This window comes from Bombus impatiens, unplaced genomic scaffold, assembly GCF_000188095.3.
Source record: "Bombus impatiens unplaced genomic scaffold, BIMP_2.2 scf_2645, whole genome shotgun sequence".
NCBI lineage: Eukaryota > Metazoa > Arthropoda > Insecta > Hymenoptera > Apidae > Bombus > Bombus impatiens.
Genome location: NT_179064.1, coordinates 108,329 through 127,630, shown reverse-complemented (window position 1 = coordinate 127,630; position 19,302 = coordinate 108,329). Strand labels below are relative to the sequence as shown.

The 19,302-nt window shown below is 38.3% G+C and overlaps 1 protein-coding gene across 2 annotated transcripts in view; it reads right to left on the bottom strand.

Moving 5' to 3' along the window:
- LOC100740684 overlaps positions 1-19,235 on the bottom strand; it is a 39,504-nt gene extending 20,269 nt beyond the window's left edge. The window contains exons 1-3 of one of the 2 annotated variants that reach the window (XM_024372049.2): positions 19,111-19,235; positions 18,635-18,891; positions 13,182-13,401 (exon numbers count right to left, since the gene is read on the bottom strand). In XM_024372049.2, coding sequence (XP_024227817.1) covers positions 13,182-13,385 — 204 coding nt within the window. In that variant the 5' untranslated portion in view covers positions 13,386-13,401; positions 18,635-18,891; positions 19,111-19,235. Of the gene's footprint in view, positions 1-13,181; positions 13,402-14,772; positions 15,295-18,634; positions 18,892-19,110 lie in introns of those variants that run through there. The other variant, XM_003494560.4, reaches the window with a different exon arrangement.
- Positions 19,236-19,302: the final 67 nt, after the last annotated feature.

The window sequence follows — 19,302 nt, the reverse complement described above, 5'->3', positions numbered from 1 at the left end:
AAAGAGAAGAGAAGAGAGATATTGCCACAACCAGTCACGTCTCCACGAACCCTATTTACCCTCGCTGGGGGTTGCAGGTGCATTCTGCACTTCTTCAACAGTCGCGTGTCTACTATATATAGGCTGTCGAACAGCTTTTCAATGACGTATGGTTTCATCGATCTATTTTCAGAAGCTAGTCGTAAAACTAATATTGGTGTCGTAACAAGCCGCGCGTTACTTTAACGGGGTTCATTGCACCGGAAGTTTCGTGTTCGTGCTTTAACTCTTTCGTCAGAAGAACCGTGGGGAAGCTAGAAATCATGGTAACAAACGTGAACGACGATAAGAAGCTCTCACCGTGGATTTGTGGGAAATTGTCTCGTATATACGATGGCTATCGTTTATCATTGTTAAACCGTGATTGATAATAGCCACTGTCCCATATCGGTACCATTCATTCGTATGTACGTTTGCATCCCAACGATCGTTGACACGGACGTGTTCAAATACACAGCTGATCGCTTTAATTAAATTTATCACGTTTTAAATTGTTCTAAGGAACAATGAAAAACTTTGAACTTCATCTATCGCTAACACATAAAACCCCGGTAACGGTATTTATAAACGTTCGAGTAATGATGCATGCAGACGATATGGGAACAGAGGAAGACACTTTCAACGATCACCGATATCAGAGAATCGGCGGTGTTTTTAAGACACCCGTTGCATACATGGCACGCAAGAGATACGTCGAGTTACTGGCGCCGTGCCTATCATTACGTTGTTTAACTCATAATACATCGTAACACGTACGCTACTACAGTGTGTATCTCAACCGTTTACGCGTTTCAACGAGCGTGCGCGCGCGAGCTCACGTTAACGATCCTGTGTGCTGACCGATCGACCATCGTGTGAGTCGTACCTTAATTCACTCGTTGCGTGTGGATTGTGGAATCAATCTGTCTACTCTTGTAGATCAAAGCCTATGCTTTCTTAAAGAAAGTTTAATCGCATATAAATCGTAGGAAGTTTTGTACAGTGACTAATTACACATGTTCTATCGGCATTAGTACGTACGACGTTATTAAAATACTAGTCAGCCTTGAATCACGCTTTCTATTACTAAAAGTATCTTTGTTATAAGAAATAATATTTGTTGCAACTACTATTACTACTATTTCATCTGTCTGTCGAAACGCATAGAAATTAAAATGCAACAGTTGCATCCGCGGTATGACTTAAATAATTCAACAGAAGCGCCATATGTATCAATAACAGCGAATGCGTTGAATTACATTTTTGATCGCTTCGAATATAATACATTCGAAAATCGAAAGGTTTTCCTGTGTTCAATAGTGTCAAAAGGTAAAGAAAATTACAGAGAAAGTGTTTCTCTTCCGTCCGGCTCAGGACCACGAATATCATCATCGTGTCCACACTTCCGGCTGTTTCGAACCCTTGCACGCTTCTCATCCGGTTAGCTTTCGAGTATACAGCAGCCTGTATCGATGACTCGCATCCTATCCGACTCATTGATGCGGTTCCCGTCCCTCTCATCCCTTTATTACAATGGTTCACATTTGTACATCAGCGATTAGCACGTTTTGTAATAGATTAATTATACTGTAATCGCAGATGAGACTCATTGTGTGTTGCCTTGATCCAGTCATTCGGTAGAATCAGGATTTTCCTCGTATGTCGCATAGAATTGGACTGCGGATGTTTATGGAAATTCAGATTTTTCTAAATACAATCAATGAAACAGAAGTTAAACTGAGATTTATTTTACTCTGTAAATGTTATAATATAACAAGGACTTTGTACATTCATATATACTACGCTTATTCTGTATATTTTTAGTTTAAATTTCTCGTAAGTGCATACAAATCCACAGTTTACATATAAACTCGTGAAACTTGTTTTGAAACAAACTTTGGACAATGATTGCATCAAGTATCGGACTACGTTAATATTTTACTAAGGAAATATTTTAAGATTATAAGAGAGTGCTACTTTGGGACTTAAGTTAAAATTTGGGTTAGTAGCATGAAGATAGGATGACGCAGGAGTCTGTCGAAAGTACATTTAGTCAATGGAAAGTGTCCTTAACGGTTGAAAAACAGGTCACGTGAATTTATGTTGTTCCATAATAATTTCCTAGGAGGCATTATTTTTCGGTCTTTGCACACCATCCATAAACATCCGCAGTGCAGACATAAGTACCTAGTACTTCTATATCGTTACATTAGTGATTAAAATTTCATAATAGAAATAATGGATGCAACTTAGAACGAAAGTAAACGTCCTTTGAATCTTATCTTCGCTAAACTACAAATCCTAAATTGCTTCACGAAAACGAGGCGGGACTTTGCTCTCGCAGCAACAATTCAGTGATGTGGCGCGCCATAAGGCAAACACACGATTATCAGGCAAACGTTCACGAGGCCCCGGTTGATATCACACGAAGATATAAAACGGGAGACTTCTATGAACAGAGCACAAAGGCGGTTAAAAGGGATAAAGAGCGGGATAGAGGAACACGTTACGACAACAGGGAGGAGCACGAGGGAGGAGATTCACGAAAGAAAGAGTGAATGGGAGCACTGTGTGCCAGATGGTCGACTCGAGTCGCGATCTCGAGTCTCGTCCCATTACTATTTCCCAATGATGAAGGAAGATCTGTGCCGGTGGTTACACTACGGCGAATATCATCGAACGAGAACCGATCATCGAGAGCTCTGGCATTATTGCGCGCTCTGACCTCTGATAATTAATGAAAATTTATTGACCGATCGAGCGTCGCCAGAGTATGAATCGCGATTAATAGGAACGTCTGCCGAGGGGGAACTTGAATGACAAGATAGAAAAGTCTACGCAAATAGAAGGCCCGTTGATAGATACGATTATCGCGAGTCGTAATATCGAAAGAGTGAAAGGCGTGTTCGTGAGGTTGCGATGGAAGCTTACTGAAATTACGTGCACGTAACACCATCGAATTACCCATTGATTCGAGGAATCGTATACTCTTGTGGTTCCTCTCTTGTGTACACGGTTTTCAGCGAACTCGAAACGTACCGAGAAGAAGCTAACAAGAGCGTGTGCATCGGGTAGCGGCGACGAAAAGAAGAATTGTATATACGTCGTACGGGAAGACGAGATGATTAATTCTTGCGGTCGAGCGAGTAACACGAAACTCACCGCGTCGAAATTTTTATCTCGCATCTAGCACCGGAAAAATAAAACCGGCAAACAGGTTCCATAGTATATTCTAGACTCTATGACTATTGCTTGCTCTGATACTGACTCATAGAAATGATTAGAAACCGTATTAGTAATTACTTCATATGAAATTATTCCTTTTTAGGAAAAATCGTTTCGTTCAAGATATCGTAAGAAAAATGTGTGACGGATCCCTTGGTCGTCCTACTGAAAGACAGCCATTGTATGTTAGTAATGCCAAATTGCATATAGATGGAGTATAGTAACCACGAATGACCGCTTTTATCAATCTTTACATTTCTATTGAATGTTTTCGTACCTTTCTCCACAAGAAGAAATAATTTACCTTGTTACTTTTATTACGTTGGGATGATCAGAGTCGATATGTAAATTCATTATCACTCTACACCATGAAGTTTCGCGATTGGCGTTATTATTTAATTGATTCTAAAGATTTAGAATTCAAGATTTATATAGATTTTCCACAGTTTGAACCCTCGAATGGCGAAAGCCACATTACGTTATATTTATTATTTTACATAATATTATATCTTTATTTGTTAATATTTCTCGCTGTAAAACCATTGACTCGAATGATTCCAATTTTCATTGTGTTAAAAATTCTCGAATCGCTTTGAAATTAGAATTGTAACGCCCACCACTAATGCAAATGTCTATTGCTCACATATTAAGTCTAAATGTCCCTGTTATATGTCCAAACAAACTCTCCTAAGTTACAGGTATCATGAAAAGAGGGAATTCAAAGAGTAACACGAAAATATATATATTTTTCACGCTGGTGCATGTGTAAGTTTGACCGGAGACTTCTACGTGAGCCCACCTTTTTCCTTCACTTTCAGCATTGTGCCAGCCACCGAAGGTATCATTATTCGAGTCCCATAAAGAAAGGCCGTGGATAGCGAAACCGAGAAGAATGTTAAGTGTCGCAATCATGATTGTGTTCGGCGTTTGTAGAAACGCGAAGCGCGACCATCTGCACTGAAGGCTCGAACCGCAATTGTCGCTTTCAATTCAGCCAGATGTCGATCGATGACAGATCAAAGAAAGGGTTTTCAATAAGGGTACACGGGAATTCAATTCGCATAGTCTGTGTTGCGTAAGAAAATTCGAAAGTATCTCATGGGAATTATAAAATGAGAAATTCCTAGTGGCACTGGGATCAGGATGTTTATATAATGTTGGCAAAAAGAATATCAGGAAATCAGAAAGGCGAGATATACAATTTTATCATAGCGACTTCCTAAACATTTTCTCTTGACAAAAATGTTCATCTTTTTAAATTATTTTACATAGCATCTAACTTTCAGATAATTCTTCAACATAATACATATTATACAAGGATCTTTTTAAAGATTTAACTCTTATGTTATGGATTTATTTATATGGCTATGGTGAATAGACGATTTCAATTAAATTTGAGATACGGGGTTCGCGTATTGATTAATTCATTAGCTTTGTCATTTTTTCGCGTCTGAAGGAAATAATTTATGAAAATGTATTCATATTTAAAGGATTGATGAAGTAGAGGTGACTCGTAAGAAATGGAAACTTCATATATTGTAATTTAATAACAGATTTAAATGTTCGACGAGTCTCTATATACTTGTTCTCTACCTCTTCCAAGATTCAATAAAGTATGAACCATAGAAAATCGGAAATTTCATATGTTGTAACTTAATAAACGAACAAGATGTGTGATACCCGTACCTGTCACCAGGCTGAAAGAATCAAGGACACCGTATAAGTGAATTCGTAGAATGCAGCACACGACCTACACGTCGACACGATTGTCTCCCATATAATACCGCGAATTCCTGGTGACACAAGACCTTTTGGCGCCTTTGCAACGATGAAAGTATACAAGCCAACTATCAGCTAGTTAGCACGTGCTTACGGTGTGAACAGTGCGTAGTTGTAAGCAAATCCCAGGATCCGCTATATAGTAACACTTATCCGGGTAATACCTTATGCATACTATAGCTATTTCGCAAGAAATCGTAGAAAACGGTATATTTTTTCACTTTCAAGAAAAGTGGGACGTGATACGCTAATGTTTCTATTTAGAGCATTTAACAAGTTACAAAATACTTCTTATACAATTCCAATTTCCCATTTGATTTTCTGTAAAATTAAAGAGAATAATATTTCATTTCATAGAGACTAATATGCTACGGAGTAATATGATGATTAAGCTCGATACGATGCAATAAACATGAAAAATGGTACTCTAATTGCCTGTCATGCGTCACAGACCACACTATGACTCTTAGTATTACTCGAGAGTAAGTAGTTTCGCGTACTCGTTCGCGGTCACGTGTGTGAGTAGCCAGCTGCGAGTGCTTTCACCGGTAGCTTGTGACCAATCCCAGACAACATTCATGCTTAAAGAATTCGTACGACGATGCTCATGAATGGGCTACGAGCCTTGATCAAACCGTACGTCGCACCGGCTTTGTGCTCGTAATCAAAGTTTCTTGTTCGCGTAACGATCGATAGCCCTGTGACAATTTAGTTTGGGACAAAGGAGCGATGCAATGTCACTAGGTCTTTAAAACGATGAGTTTGTACGATGTGATAGATTTACAGTAAAACGCAATGTATTGCACGAAACTTTAGATGGTGCCAATAGAATCGTTTTCTATGCAAATTCATATTATATAAATGAGAAGTCATAGATAGCAAAGACGATCTGTGAATTTCTAATTTTATGATTAAATGACACAATAAAATATAGCGAAATCGTTTTTATCTTTTCAATTCCCATAGATGTTAACCTTTTATACTCAGAAAATTTCCATGATATTACTAGCGGCTTCAGTATATGTAGTTTTAATATAAAATTTCTCGGAACCTATGGTTTTATATTCCAAACAACTTGTTATATGAACTCTTTTCCTTTTAAAATAAATAAATGGAATTCTATTATATGCATATTATTACATAGTGATGCACAGGTCCCACATTTGGAGATATAATACTATCAAATATGTAGTACAGCATCACTGCTACGACGTCGTAAAGACCTGACGTCAGATCGTCTCTACTATCCCTTAATCATTCTCGTCATCGTTCGTGCGAAGAATCCGCCCCGTGAAAATCGTCGAGAAACGTACTTGAAACGTGTACGTGCGTCACACGAAGTTACATAATCGACGATTGTCACTCACGTTAAGCAACGAATTCCGGCTGGACGATCGGCTGAAACGTTAAATCGCGGATGTGACTATGCACGGAGATAATAACGGACACGGTTTCAATTCCGAATTCGCACTCTGGCATTGAAAGGAGTTAAAAAGCCAGAATCAACCGTGACTATTAATCGCCGAGAACGATGTAACGACCGGATCGGTTTACGCCAATAAACCAATTTCCGTGATCTGAATGCCAAATGTCCGCCCACGATGGTCCTTACAAGGACTTTTCGCACACGAGAGTTCCTTTCAATGCTATTGTAATTAATATTAGATAGGTAATGAAAATAATTTCCTCTTCATTCGCAATGAAATTTCAATAAACTAAGGGTCGTTAATGTAGAAAGATACGCTCTTGAAGATTTGAGAAAGATAGTATCTTTGGAAAATTCTAAACAACCACATTGTAGAGGATGAAAAGCCATAAAACTTCGAATTTAACATCTTTTCAATAGGTACATTGTATGATTTCTTTAGAATGACGTTTTCACCCCTAAGATCAATTCTTTATCGAAATAAGAAATGGCATTGTTAATAATATCACTTGAATTATAATTTTAGAACGTTTCTTTGTTTATGAATCTTCTAACTGAATTTTCTATTTTTCTTCGACTATATTAGGCGATAATCATAACAGTATTGAAGAAACACAGTATTTCTAAAATCCTAGGATACGCGTTCAAATTAGAACGAACCACGAGCTTCTTAAAGACCAGCCATGTAATTCTTCTGGCGCCAATCTTCAGATTTTTTTCTTTCTGCCGATACACGAGCGGTTCTGGGAAAAACGGGTGAACGGCACAGATAAGGGCAACACCGGGAGTCTGAAACTGCAGATAAATGGAAAGAGAAACGGTGTTATTTATATTCGATGATCGATAGCCGCTAACTTGTTATCACAACGGAAGCCGAATCATCGATTCTCGGTATTTATTGTAAGATGACGGAAGTCTCGCTCTTTCTTACTTGCTAACTGCGAATGAAAACTGAACTTTATCATAAGAAAACGCGTGTATGAGAAAGACGAACCGCGATTACACAAGAATTCCGGTATCTAATCGCTCAAACCTTTTCCTGTTCCAAATTATCTCTGGATTTATTCTGTCAACGATGTACGATCTACAGATTTGCCGAATCTCGCGAGTATACATCTGGTTTCTTAAAAGAACTCGCTATGAAAATAAGCAAAACGACCAAATAGATATCTGACAGAGGTAAAAACTGGCGTAAGTGAGTTTTAATCCAGTCATAAAACACTGGAAGAGATGTTAGCCTCGATATTTTTCACGTCACACATGTCAACGATGTTTTTGTTAGGTCCACGCGTGTTTACTTAAGAGGCAGCACTCGCTTAAAAATCTCATGTCCCCGTTGCGCTCCAAGAAGAAGAGTTCATCTCGCGAGTCGTTCCTCTTACGAGAGAACAGAAGCGGATAATAACCTATAATTATCAGCGAAGGGACAGAAGAAGAACAGAATGTTCTCGTGGCTCGTGCGTTCTTTAAATAACCCTCTAAATATCTGTCAAATGCTTCCAAAATTACATCTAAAGGGTTAATCGATAAAGATAAAATCTTCTATTTATTGTACAATAATATCTAATAAGAATCTATCGGTGCACCAATTACGGTTTCCTTTGCGCTACACCGTGACGTAATGGCATTCCCTCGTCGTTGGAAAGCGCCACTTAATACTGTTACATAACAGGCAGCGTTCCATAAAGTCATTAGCATGATAATAAATCAACGGATACCGTAGAACGTGGAGCAACCCCTCTTAGTATACTGAGTATACTATAACTCCAATTTCGTAGCCTAATCGTGTGAATTCGAGCCACGTTCTGCCCGTAGCGGATATATAAAAGAGATGCCTCCATAGCAGACATAACTCTGACGATTATGTGGTGCGTTTTATAGGAGAAGCATCCTTGAAACCGGACAAGAAACCCTGGATCGTTTGTATCCTGATTATGGGGTATTCTGACTCTTTCTACAGGCTTCATAAAAAAGAAAAAGTTCTTCAAGCTAAAAATACGAAGAGATTTCCTTTTGAAATTCTGGTTTACCGTGTCGCCGTCATGCGGGTGCACCAACGCATGATAATTAATGCGGCCAATAATTTATTACGATTGCGCCCCCAGGTTTCGTGAGCCGTCGATGACGGAATCGGAGCAGGAAGCGAAAATACCACGGCTTGCAGCACGGACTTTCCTGGTTCGTTCACAAACTTGTTCTTTTCTTATTGTCCGCCGCTTGGAAATCTGGTTGCGCAAGGACTATTCTAATATTGTTTCGGAGACAATGCTGTTACGTGTCGAGAAGTGCTAAGAAATTCGTTGAGACAGCTAACTTCTGTTCTAATGATAAAAGTGAGATTAATTTATACTGAATGGTGTGAAAAATATTTTTATATTTTCGAAATTCTGCATTGCATTGAAGTGAATAGAAATCTAATTTCAGAAGATTGGGATAATGATTGACATCCTTGATATACTACTACTAACCCATTATTATATTGTACTATTATACAATAATACTACATTTTTGTAGTTCCAAGAAACTAAACTAAATTATGATTTTATTAAAACTATAAATATCTCGTAATGAATGTTTATGATCCTACTTTATATACCAAAGGTTGTACAAATTTTACTTTTTTATAAAGAAACATTACTACATTTCCATTTTTCTAAACAACTGTACTGAATTATAGTTTTAATACAACTGAATAAAAATCAAATTGCAGCAAATTAATGAGATGATTAATGTATCTGATGGTAAATAATACTTCACGTTGAAACCTAATAAAAATTCAATAGGGAAAGGTGAACGTATGCGTACAACCATTCTTGAAATGTCAAAACTCATAATGGACTTAATCTTATACTGGAAAATTATAGCCACCTGTAACAATGAAAGGGTTAAGCATCTCCATTGACCTTCTGCAACCAAAAAAAAGCTATTATGAAATCTCTTCTAGCATATTGGTTTCATGACGAGGGCCATTGTAACTTAGCAAAATTATGCAGACAGAAGTTGTAAGAGTAAACCGTCACAAGAGTGAAGGTCGATCGATCGACAGATAAAAGCCTAACATTCTGATGGAACAACGGGTAGTACGTTTTATCAAGACCGGTTCAAATAAAAGATACACGTAGACAAGAAAGCCGGAACTACGGGCCGCCGCGCCGGATGTTGCGAGGTCCGAGAACGCGAGACAAGTCCGGCATCCAGAGACGGAATGAGAAGGTACATGGAACGTGATTTCGTGCGTATAGCGGTAGGATGATCGATCATCGATCATTGAGATGATCCAGATTCTGCAGCATGGAATTTCCTTTACGTGAATTTTGCGGTTTTTAATTCGACTATTGTACGAGCAAATATTTAATATTTTTAGGGAAATTTTACATGTGACAAATTGCAAGTTATTAGTATTAACAAATTCTTCTGCATAGTAGAAACAGTTTTAAATAAATTCGACAAATAAAATTTGATTAATTTGATCGATAAATAAAGATAAATTTGGCAAATTGCAAGTCATTTGATTATCCTATTTGATCCAAAATTAAAACATTGGAAAAGAAAATGTAAAACTTTTCAGTAATATTTGCTAATTTCTCTATATATTGTGCAGATGTTCTAATATTTATAACCGACAGTTCACACGAAGGATATCGTGGAAAATTTATGTAAAACGAACATGTAGTACAAAAGAAGAAGTGAGTATGGTAATCAGAATTAGTGTTCTAAGAAAAAGCAAAATTATTCCATTATCTCGTAAATGTGTGTAATAGAGTATAGTAATTTGTTTCGAAGTATCTAACGATGTATTCCATTAACAGTAAAACGAATACTATATCGAATCGTCATAAACTAACGGAATAGATAAGAGATGATTTAACATACAAAAATTGAAGAGATAAAAGAAGCAACAAATTTTTGTTTGAATAAATGCAAATGTTAGTGGTTTTACGTGCTCGTGGTGTGTAATGATACCATTTAATATGGTAATGGAATGTCTACGAGAAGACATTGACATTATCAAGACCATTGGACGCGAGTGACGATTTTTCACTTTTCGTCCCAGTTACGTAAAATTGTGTGGTATTCTGAAAGCCGCAATAGTATCGTTGTTGATCTTCCTACAGTTAGTTAACACAAAAAGAAAGCTTTGACCAGAATACATTTTATTTCATACCGGTTTCCAGACTTTTTCTCGACCAGCAAGGGAATAGTAAGATCGTGGTGCTTCCGCGGGTTCTTTATCTTATCGCAAGCACGATAATGTGTCTGGTCGCGCTGCATGGAAATTAAAATAGGACTCTAACACATTAACTTTTACAAAAATATAAAAAAGAGCTACTGTAAAATACAAATGATCATAAAAAGAGAAGTACAAAAAGTCCCTATTTGTGTCAAGTGACATAAAAATGATTCAACGAAAACAAATTGCAGTCGAACGCGTATCAAAGTACAACTGCTATCAGAGAGACAGAATAGTTTGCTATCGTGACAAGCTACCACCAGCGATTACGCTGTAATCCATACGGCGCCGACTTTTCGGATTGTCATTCTATATTCAAAATGGAGCACGCTATTTATTTTTCGTTTTCTATTGAGGAATATTCCGTCGCTCTTAGCCATATCATTTCTTACCAAATTTAGCTTCACGCTATCTTTCAGAGAACTTTCCTTGCAAATTTTTTAAGTCACTTTTATATGAAGAATGAGAAAATTGAATTTAAAGATTAGCAGTTTCACCAAGGAAAACTCTTGATCTCCTTTGCTGTTAGATTATTTAGAAAATTCTTGTGGTTAATTATGAATTAAATATTTTGTAACATCTTTTGTATCTTCTGGACTACTTCGTTCGGAGAGAAAGTTCCTACTTTTCAAAGTTTTTCATGTCGCAAATCGCAACAAGCTGATTGTTCGTAACATAGTCGTTTCTCCGGTTCATTCCTGGCAACCTACTAAGGAACGAAGGTCGGTAGGCAGGGAGCAAGTGCGATTAAGTGGATCCATCAGGGTTACGGCGGTATGTATAGTTTTTCACTTCACATTGTGAGTTGGCCGCAATGTGCGACGCCTTGGCATGCGGGGTTCTCACAGAGAATTCCTGGTTCCACGAACAAAAACTGCGGGACGTACGACGAAGATGAACTTCGCCCATCGGAAGACACCGAAAGAAAAAAAACTTCAACCTTAAGGGTGATATATATCTTCTTTCTTTGAAAAAAAGAAAACGATGACAGGTTTTCTACGAGATCATGAAACTATCCTTAATGAATTTGTTTTTTATTCTCGCTAGAGACACAAAACTGTTAACTGAACTATACGAAAGTCAAAAATTAAAATTTAGTAAAAAATTCGTAAAAAGATTAAGATTTAATCAACGTATTTAGGTAATTGAGAAATTTGGCGAAAAAAATTGTTTACTCTCGTAGAAGTTTAATAGAGGAAGTGAAAAATAATGAATTGGAGATGTAAATCGGGGGCGTTAATGGTTTCTCCTGAAAGAGTAGAACTAGATTCGTGAAATTTGAGATGACTAACCCACCATAAAAATATTCACAAATCAGTGACCAGGATGCTCATACACAGTTGGTTTCTCGAAGAAGTTAACGGAAGAATCCAGCTGTTTTGTAACGACCTTTGGCGCAGCCTCGTGTGAAACGGGCCAGGCAAACGCAAATACAATGAAAACTCAGCAATGTAACTATGTATTCAACAATCGTGTAGTTAATATCTAGAGAAACTGGGGTGTTGACAGGCAATAATGCAAAGTTCGCATTGTATTAAATGCGATGACCCTAATTTTTATTGACTGAGCCGGCGATATTGACGATGATATACGAGGTATGCGAGTAATCGACTTTAATGCCAATTAACCTGGCTCGATCGAAATTTTACACTACACGCCACGAAGAAACTACCAGTATATTCGCTAGAAATTTTACTTGAATATTCAAATGGTTTGAGTTGTGTCCTCCATTTCCTCGCAGATGTTGGACTAAACTGGCTACCCTAAGCATCTTGCTGGGATCAAGGGCCTCCGGAGAGTCATGTTTCTGTTCGTGCAAAAAGGGATGCGAAACCGAGCCGCGTGCAGTTGCTGCTTGACGAACTTGGGGACATTCGGTTCGTGAGAAATTCACCCTCATCTCAAACCTGACTTCTGTCAACGTTCAAATAAAACCAATGAAATATCTTGGAATATCTTGAATCGATTAACGCAATGGAAATTTTGTATGACGTAATAATTTCGAATATAACTGATAATTTCAATCAATTGATAATTTTATCACGAATGCTGTTTACTCAATCGAAAATAATCGCGACTATTTTTGGCGGGATAGTAATCAAGCGAATGACTACGTCAGAAATAATCGTGGATTAAACACACGTACCGCCGATGAATCCCATTAGCGCGAACGGACAAGGACACACGTGGTCCAGCTGTTAATAAGTGCAGGGAATCGTTTTGTTCTCGTTTTCATGAAACCGTTTTAACGCCTGTCACGGATAACGTTTTGTTCTCCTCGTTTGCTTCATTAAGCAACCACGTCATTGCTTTTTGTACCCTCCCGCGGCGCGTTCAACCTTTCTTTTTGCTTCATGCGCGACTTTTTTCATCTAGCATGATCTTTTGTTCGATTTAATCCTCATTTGATTACGAACAAAAGGTTCGATCAACCTTATTTTGATCGGGACAATTGAGATCGGTGTGAAAAGGGAAGAATTGTATGTAATTTGATGGACTTACCTGCTGTGGAGTTGCGTCGGCGGGAGAAAAGCTCGAAAGGGCGGTTAAGGGCGCAAGCGAAGCGCACGAAGATGCCCTTGATGGCGGTGGTGTGTGTCCAGGGGTAGGACTTCCGCTTCCACAGCTACTCGCACCTCCGCTCGAAGCCAGGCTCACGCTATCTGCTCGCCCTCGCCACGGCGAGACTGACACGTGCTTCAGCATCCCTCTTTGATCTCACCTGAAATCGAAATTCGGTTGTTTCCTTTAGTTTTGCTCAAAATATAAAACTGTTAGATCGAACTACACATCTAGAAGCCAAACAACTGATAGACTTTATCGAGACAAAGTCTAAAAATGTTTATCTGTGAAAAGTGAATTATTTCGGATATGTAAAATTAAACATAAATCAATATATTCTGCTCTTAAGAAATACCAGAAATCAGATTCATAAAAGATTAGAAAATAAATTGAAGAAAAGAAGACTGATTGAACTTAAGAAACAAACTGAGGAATTTTCAGAAAACATAATTGATCAATTGCATCTAGCGATTTAGTCTAATAACCTATTGACTGGATCCTGCAGTTCAATTACATCCAATAACATTAAGTATCACGCAGATGAAATTAAATGCTGATTTAACTATGCGTTTGAATTTGAATCTCCTTTCAACATGTAAAATTGAATAATTTCATTCAAATAATATTCCAAGAAGCAATTTCCAATTGTACATTGTAATGCTTATTGTTGTATCATTTAATTGTGCCTTTCATTGTGATAATTAATCCAATAACGGAGAGGAAACTAGTTTACGGGTCGGTTAGAAGCGAGGATTAACAAGAATCCTGAAAACAGGTTGATCTAATTTTATGCTATCTTTGGTGCTACTTAAGATAGGGTAATGTATACGTGACATCTATTTAGGATAAAAAGTTAATGTAGCTGATAGCTTCTTCGGCCTCTCTCTTCAAGGCTACGAAGAGGGGAAACAACCGTAGTGAAGGACGTTTGATAATTATCGACGAGACTGTAGATGATTACCGAGCTGTGCCTGGTACATGTTACTAGAAAAAAAACTAGCATCGACGTAATTTCGTCGGGCAACGAGAGACAGACAAAAGAAGGAAAGCCCTTGAATATCACATAAACAGCTTAAGGGGCGACGCAGCTGCGTGCCAGAAGTTCGAAAGCTTAAACATTCGCGAGAAGCACGATGCGCATCCAAGAGGTAGCTGTACGTGGTCCGATTGTTAAATGTTTTCATAACAAGGTAGCTCAAGAAAAAACTGGTAACCATTCTCACAGCGTTAACTGTATTTTTCTCATTAATAATAAACAGCCATTCTAAACATCGACGCTCGATACTTCGGGCCATGTATGGAAGACCATTCGTATCTATTGAATTAAATATATTACAAAATCAACCGTATTAATTATTTCCTTTTAATTAAAAGCGTGCCGCGAAGCTCATATATATCCACACACACACACACACACACACACACACACGAGGGATATGTTCATTCAAATGTCACGTGTTACGGAAAAGGACAGACGGTATCGATAACGTTATCACGCGATACAGTCATGAATATTCACATAGATACTTACTTTTTACCAATTCACAGCTGAGTGCAGCCCGCACTCGCAGTCCGGTGCATACGTCAATGCGCGGGAATCATGTTTACACTTGGCGAACAAGTGGCATTGAGTGCATCCGATAATAATTACACCTTACGACACTGTTAAACAAATTACTCCCAAATATTGTTCAACGATTAATAACACATTATCTAGACAGTCCCTATTAAATCTTCCCAGTTTCTGTTGTTGGAAACCTTCCAAAAATACAAAGTTACTCGACGAATCCTCGTGGAACAAGCTTCTCCTTCCTCGAATCCACGTAATTATCTCGATGATTCACTATGACACGAATTATTATTCTTACTTATGTTTTTAGTCCTTTAATGATTTTGATGGATTTAATATAAGAATAAGAGACGCGTCGCGCGATGCTTGAACGAGCAAAGAACGAGATGCCTCGTCCAGCGTTGAAGTCACCCGTCTGCACGACGTTCCACACGCCACGAGCGCTGCGCTACGACTGAAAGGGACGCGTGAGCAGTCGCGTCGTGTAAAGTCGGCGTAGTAAGCCTACGAGGCGTAGAGGAAAGAAAACGACCTTCCTGCGAGTGCACGAGACCCGCCGAACGTTCTATGCGCGCGACTTTCTATCGCTGTGTTGGTGCGGGGGCGTGAATCTCGTTACCGTACGGTCGTATGTCCACGAAGAGTATTTTCTCTCTCTTTTCATTCTATCTCTGTTTCTCTCAAAGCTTGCAACTTTTCAGCAACGAGTAGGCGTTCATTTGTAAGCTAGGAGGATGTCCGGGGTTTAATTCCTTCTTTGCTTTCGTCTCGTTTCACTGATCCTTCGCCATCATCACTTTTGGGGTGCATATATTAAAAAAGGAGTGAGTTGATGCGAAATAAATTTGAATCATATAGAAGCAAATGTAACTCTTCTATTATGTTTGTAAAAATTTACGTTGGTAATTGGGTCCACACGGCTCTGCGGGAAAAAGGGAAAGAATTCACAGAATGCAGATAGTATGCAAAAATATGTAAAATATCTAAAGTATAGTACTCGTCATGATATGTTTAATACCTAGATAAAACAAATCTCTACGTAGGTTTTACCTGTTTAGTTGTATTCACAAAAATATATACGAATCTCATTTTCTGTTAATAATTATGATTCTATAAAGTTTTAACAAAGTCATCAAAATATTCATTGTGTAAAAAAAAGATCAAAAAGACTTTATTAAAATTCAACTTAATTTTACTAAAATTTAATCCAGAAAGTACACTAAATCTGCTAAAGATTAATAAGTTGATTTTTAAATGAAAATTGTATTGAAATAAATAAAATTGTACAACAAGATTTCTAATTTGTAAGCTATTCTTTCTTTCTGTCAGCTTAACGAGCATGTTTATTATAAGGAACAACATACGTGATGAAATTTGAATATCGACGTAATAAAAGGGAAGAGTATAGTATTTTATATTTCGTATAGGTTTGGGAGTACGTGGGTACAAGGTGTTTCCAATTTATTACTGAGACGATCATAGGGTGAGAAGTAATTCAACCCGTGACATGTGACGCCTTAAATGATGATTGAAATTCCGTAAACGCGTCAAGTAGCTTCCTAAGAAAGTAAATTACAAATGTCTTTGGAACAAGTTCTACCTACTAATGGACGTCACGCGCGACTTTCGAGATTCTGAAAAAATGCAGTCTAGCTGCTAATGGTTACCGCGAATACACACGCCCAGTCATCTCGTCTTCGTTGTTTCACGTACAGAAAATTCAGAAAGTATAGACCGATAGTAAATCACGACTATACGAAGTTATTATCAGATTTTTTCAAAGAATGTCATGAATTCTAAACGAGCCTTTCGGAATAAGCAATGCAGGGAGATGTTTAATAATATCGATAATATTAAATATGCGCTTCTATTATAATTGTTGATAAGTGAACTTTTTAAGGCAATCTTCTTTTAGAGAAAATGTAGAACGTTGGTAAGAGGCTGCTTTCTGATAAACTCCTACGCGATACTCGCGACTCGCAAGTTAAATCGACCGTGACAACGAGTTATCTTCGATACAGAAGTTTCGTCTTCCCTTTATAGAAGGCGATATTTTAGTCATGCGACGGTGCCTGTATTGACGAAACAGAAAAAGAATTACATAAAGACGAGAAGTAATGCTTCCTACGTAATCACATAAAATCCATGAATGTATGGGCGTCGATTATACATCGAGGGAAAAAATTTCGTATTAATTTCTTCGAAGAAAAACGATTGTTCTTCACGTAGGAGTACAACTACGAAAATGTCTGTAGCTTAGACAGAAATGTCTACACTTATGAAAAACCTATGATTATTTCCTAGATTAAGACTCGATTGAAAAACATTTCATTTTCCAGTGTTCTAGATACGATCTAAATTGAATAAACGCGATCCCTCGAGCAGAAGACGAAAGAAAGTTATGCGTTTGCTTTCATTCCGGAAACGACTAGGGCAATTTCCTTCTTACCAGTGATAATCTTTTTACTGATTTCTCTCGCGACGTAACGCGGAGCTTCTCTTTCGTCTGAGATCCTACGGATTCCGCAAGTATCGCCTTTGAACAGGTGAAAATGCTTCACATGTTTGTTCGTGAGTGCCACTTCGCTCGTTCACAAAGACTGCGAAAAGAATCAACATGAGCAGAACCGATTGGTCCTTGGGTAGGGTGCAGGTTGCATGTTGAAACGTAGAAAAGACGAATAGGAAGCGTATCATTATACCTGCGTGGGTTTTACCTTGCAAGGGATGTTCTATGGGGTGGCCGAGTTATTTAAAGTAGATATGATATGGTTATACAGGTATTAAAAATATCTGAATAAGAATTTTGAAATTGATAGTCTCTATTTATCAAATTTGAAGCTATAGTTAATAGACTACTCAACTATTTACCAAGTAATTCTATGATTTATAGGTAGATTAAATAAATTATGATCAACTGACAACACTCCCTTCCTATTATAATTCACGTTGGAGGTCGAAGACCCGTGAAGAGCGTAAAACATTCTGATGCTACTGTCGGTACCATCAGAAGGATTTTATAGACATCTCAACCCTTAAGTAGAGGAACGTCGAGTAAATATATCGCAACGTGAAAGCCGTGGAGTCTCAGCCACGCGTGATATCGCGATTCCCTGGTGCAACACTCTTGCCTTTTGTCGCGAACAACGAGCCTCCTGTGAGAAGCATTTCCCTCGGCTGTCTGGCTTCGTTCGCGACGATCTCAAGGAGAAAATTCAATTAGCTACGGCAACTAGATCACTCCCGTCGCAGCTGCAATCGGCAGATAACTCTGAAACTTGTATGTCATGCGAAAGGAGCACTCGAGTGCGACTTTCGATTCGCTCATTTATCATAGATGCAACTCGTCATCGTGCCATGACTCGGATCTCTTCCAGGCTTAGAATGTTCCAAATTTTAGAAAATAAAATTATCGTGAATCGCTTATGAGACGTTTAAATTCTCATAAATTACTAAGAAAAATTCAGAAGTCTTGGCTGAAGGAACATTGCACTATAAGAAACAAAAATCCTTTCTATGAGACACAAAAAGATGTTTATATGTATATCGTAGCTGTAATTTGAAATAATATTTTGTATCATATCATGTTACATCATTATACTATTTATGTTAAACTATAACCCCAAATCTAAATAAGATGAATGAAAGATACCAAAATACAAGTTCTTAAGATGCAATACATACATACATGTATTTACAATTCGGAAATTGTCAATCAGTAGGAATTAAGATTCTAATAGTACCTCTGCTAAACTATAGTCCGAGGTCGATATTCAATGAATGAAAATGTTTTTACCAATTCATACAGCAGGAACAAGCTTACCAGGGACGGGAACTCGGTTAGAACGAAGTCAGAGAGCATATCGGAACCACGGTGGTCAGCCACTTTATCCTCGTGCACGCAACAAGCACGTCCAGCACCACGAGCACGCTGCTATGGCATGCATACGCCGCTATGGGAGTTTGGCAGCAGCGGTCCAGGTCGCTGGCTCTCATGGTGTTGCGTTACTTTCCCACAGGCGAGTCTCTTCCTTCGTGTGCAATTCTTTGCAAGCTGCACGACGTACGCCCATCGCGCACCTGCACACGCGCGTACGTGTACCCACACTGTTGGAAAGAACACGTTGACGAATGTACAGGGTTGTATAGGTAGGAGACGAAAATGGTCAGACGGAGAAGGTGGAAGAGAATGAAAGAACGGGAGAAGCACGCATCTCACCTTGCAAGGCGAACCTGTTCGTCGGTACCGAAACCGAATATCGTCTTAAACCGAGTGTTACGACTTGAAAATAATGTTACCCCTGAGGATCTTTAAATTTCAGGCTACGGGACCTGTGGCGGAAGCGAGCCGACAAAGCACCATATTATATGCAGTCGATGTGGAATTCGATTTTGATGGACCAATTTCATCCTTCATTCGTGCAGTTCGAAGAGAAATCTGGGAAGAGAGAAGTATCGATGAGACTTCTCTGAGCTTTGATACTGGAGAAA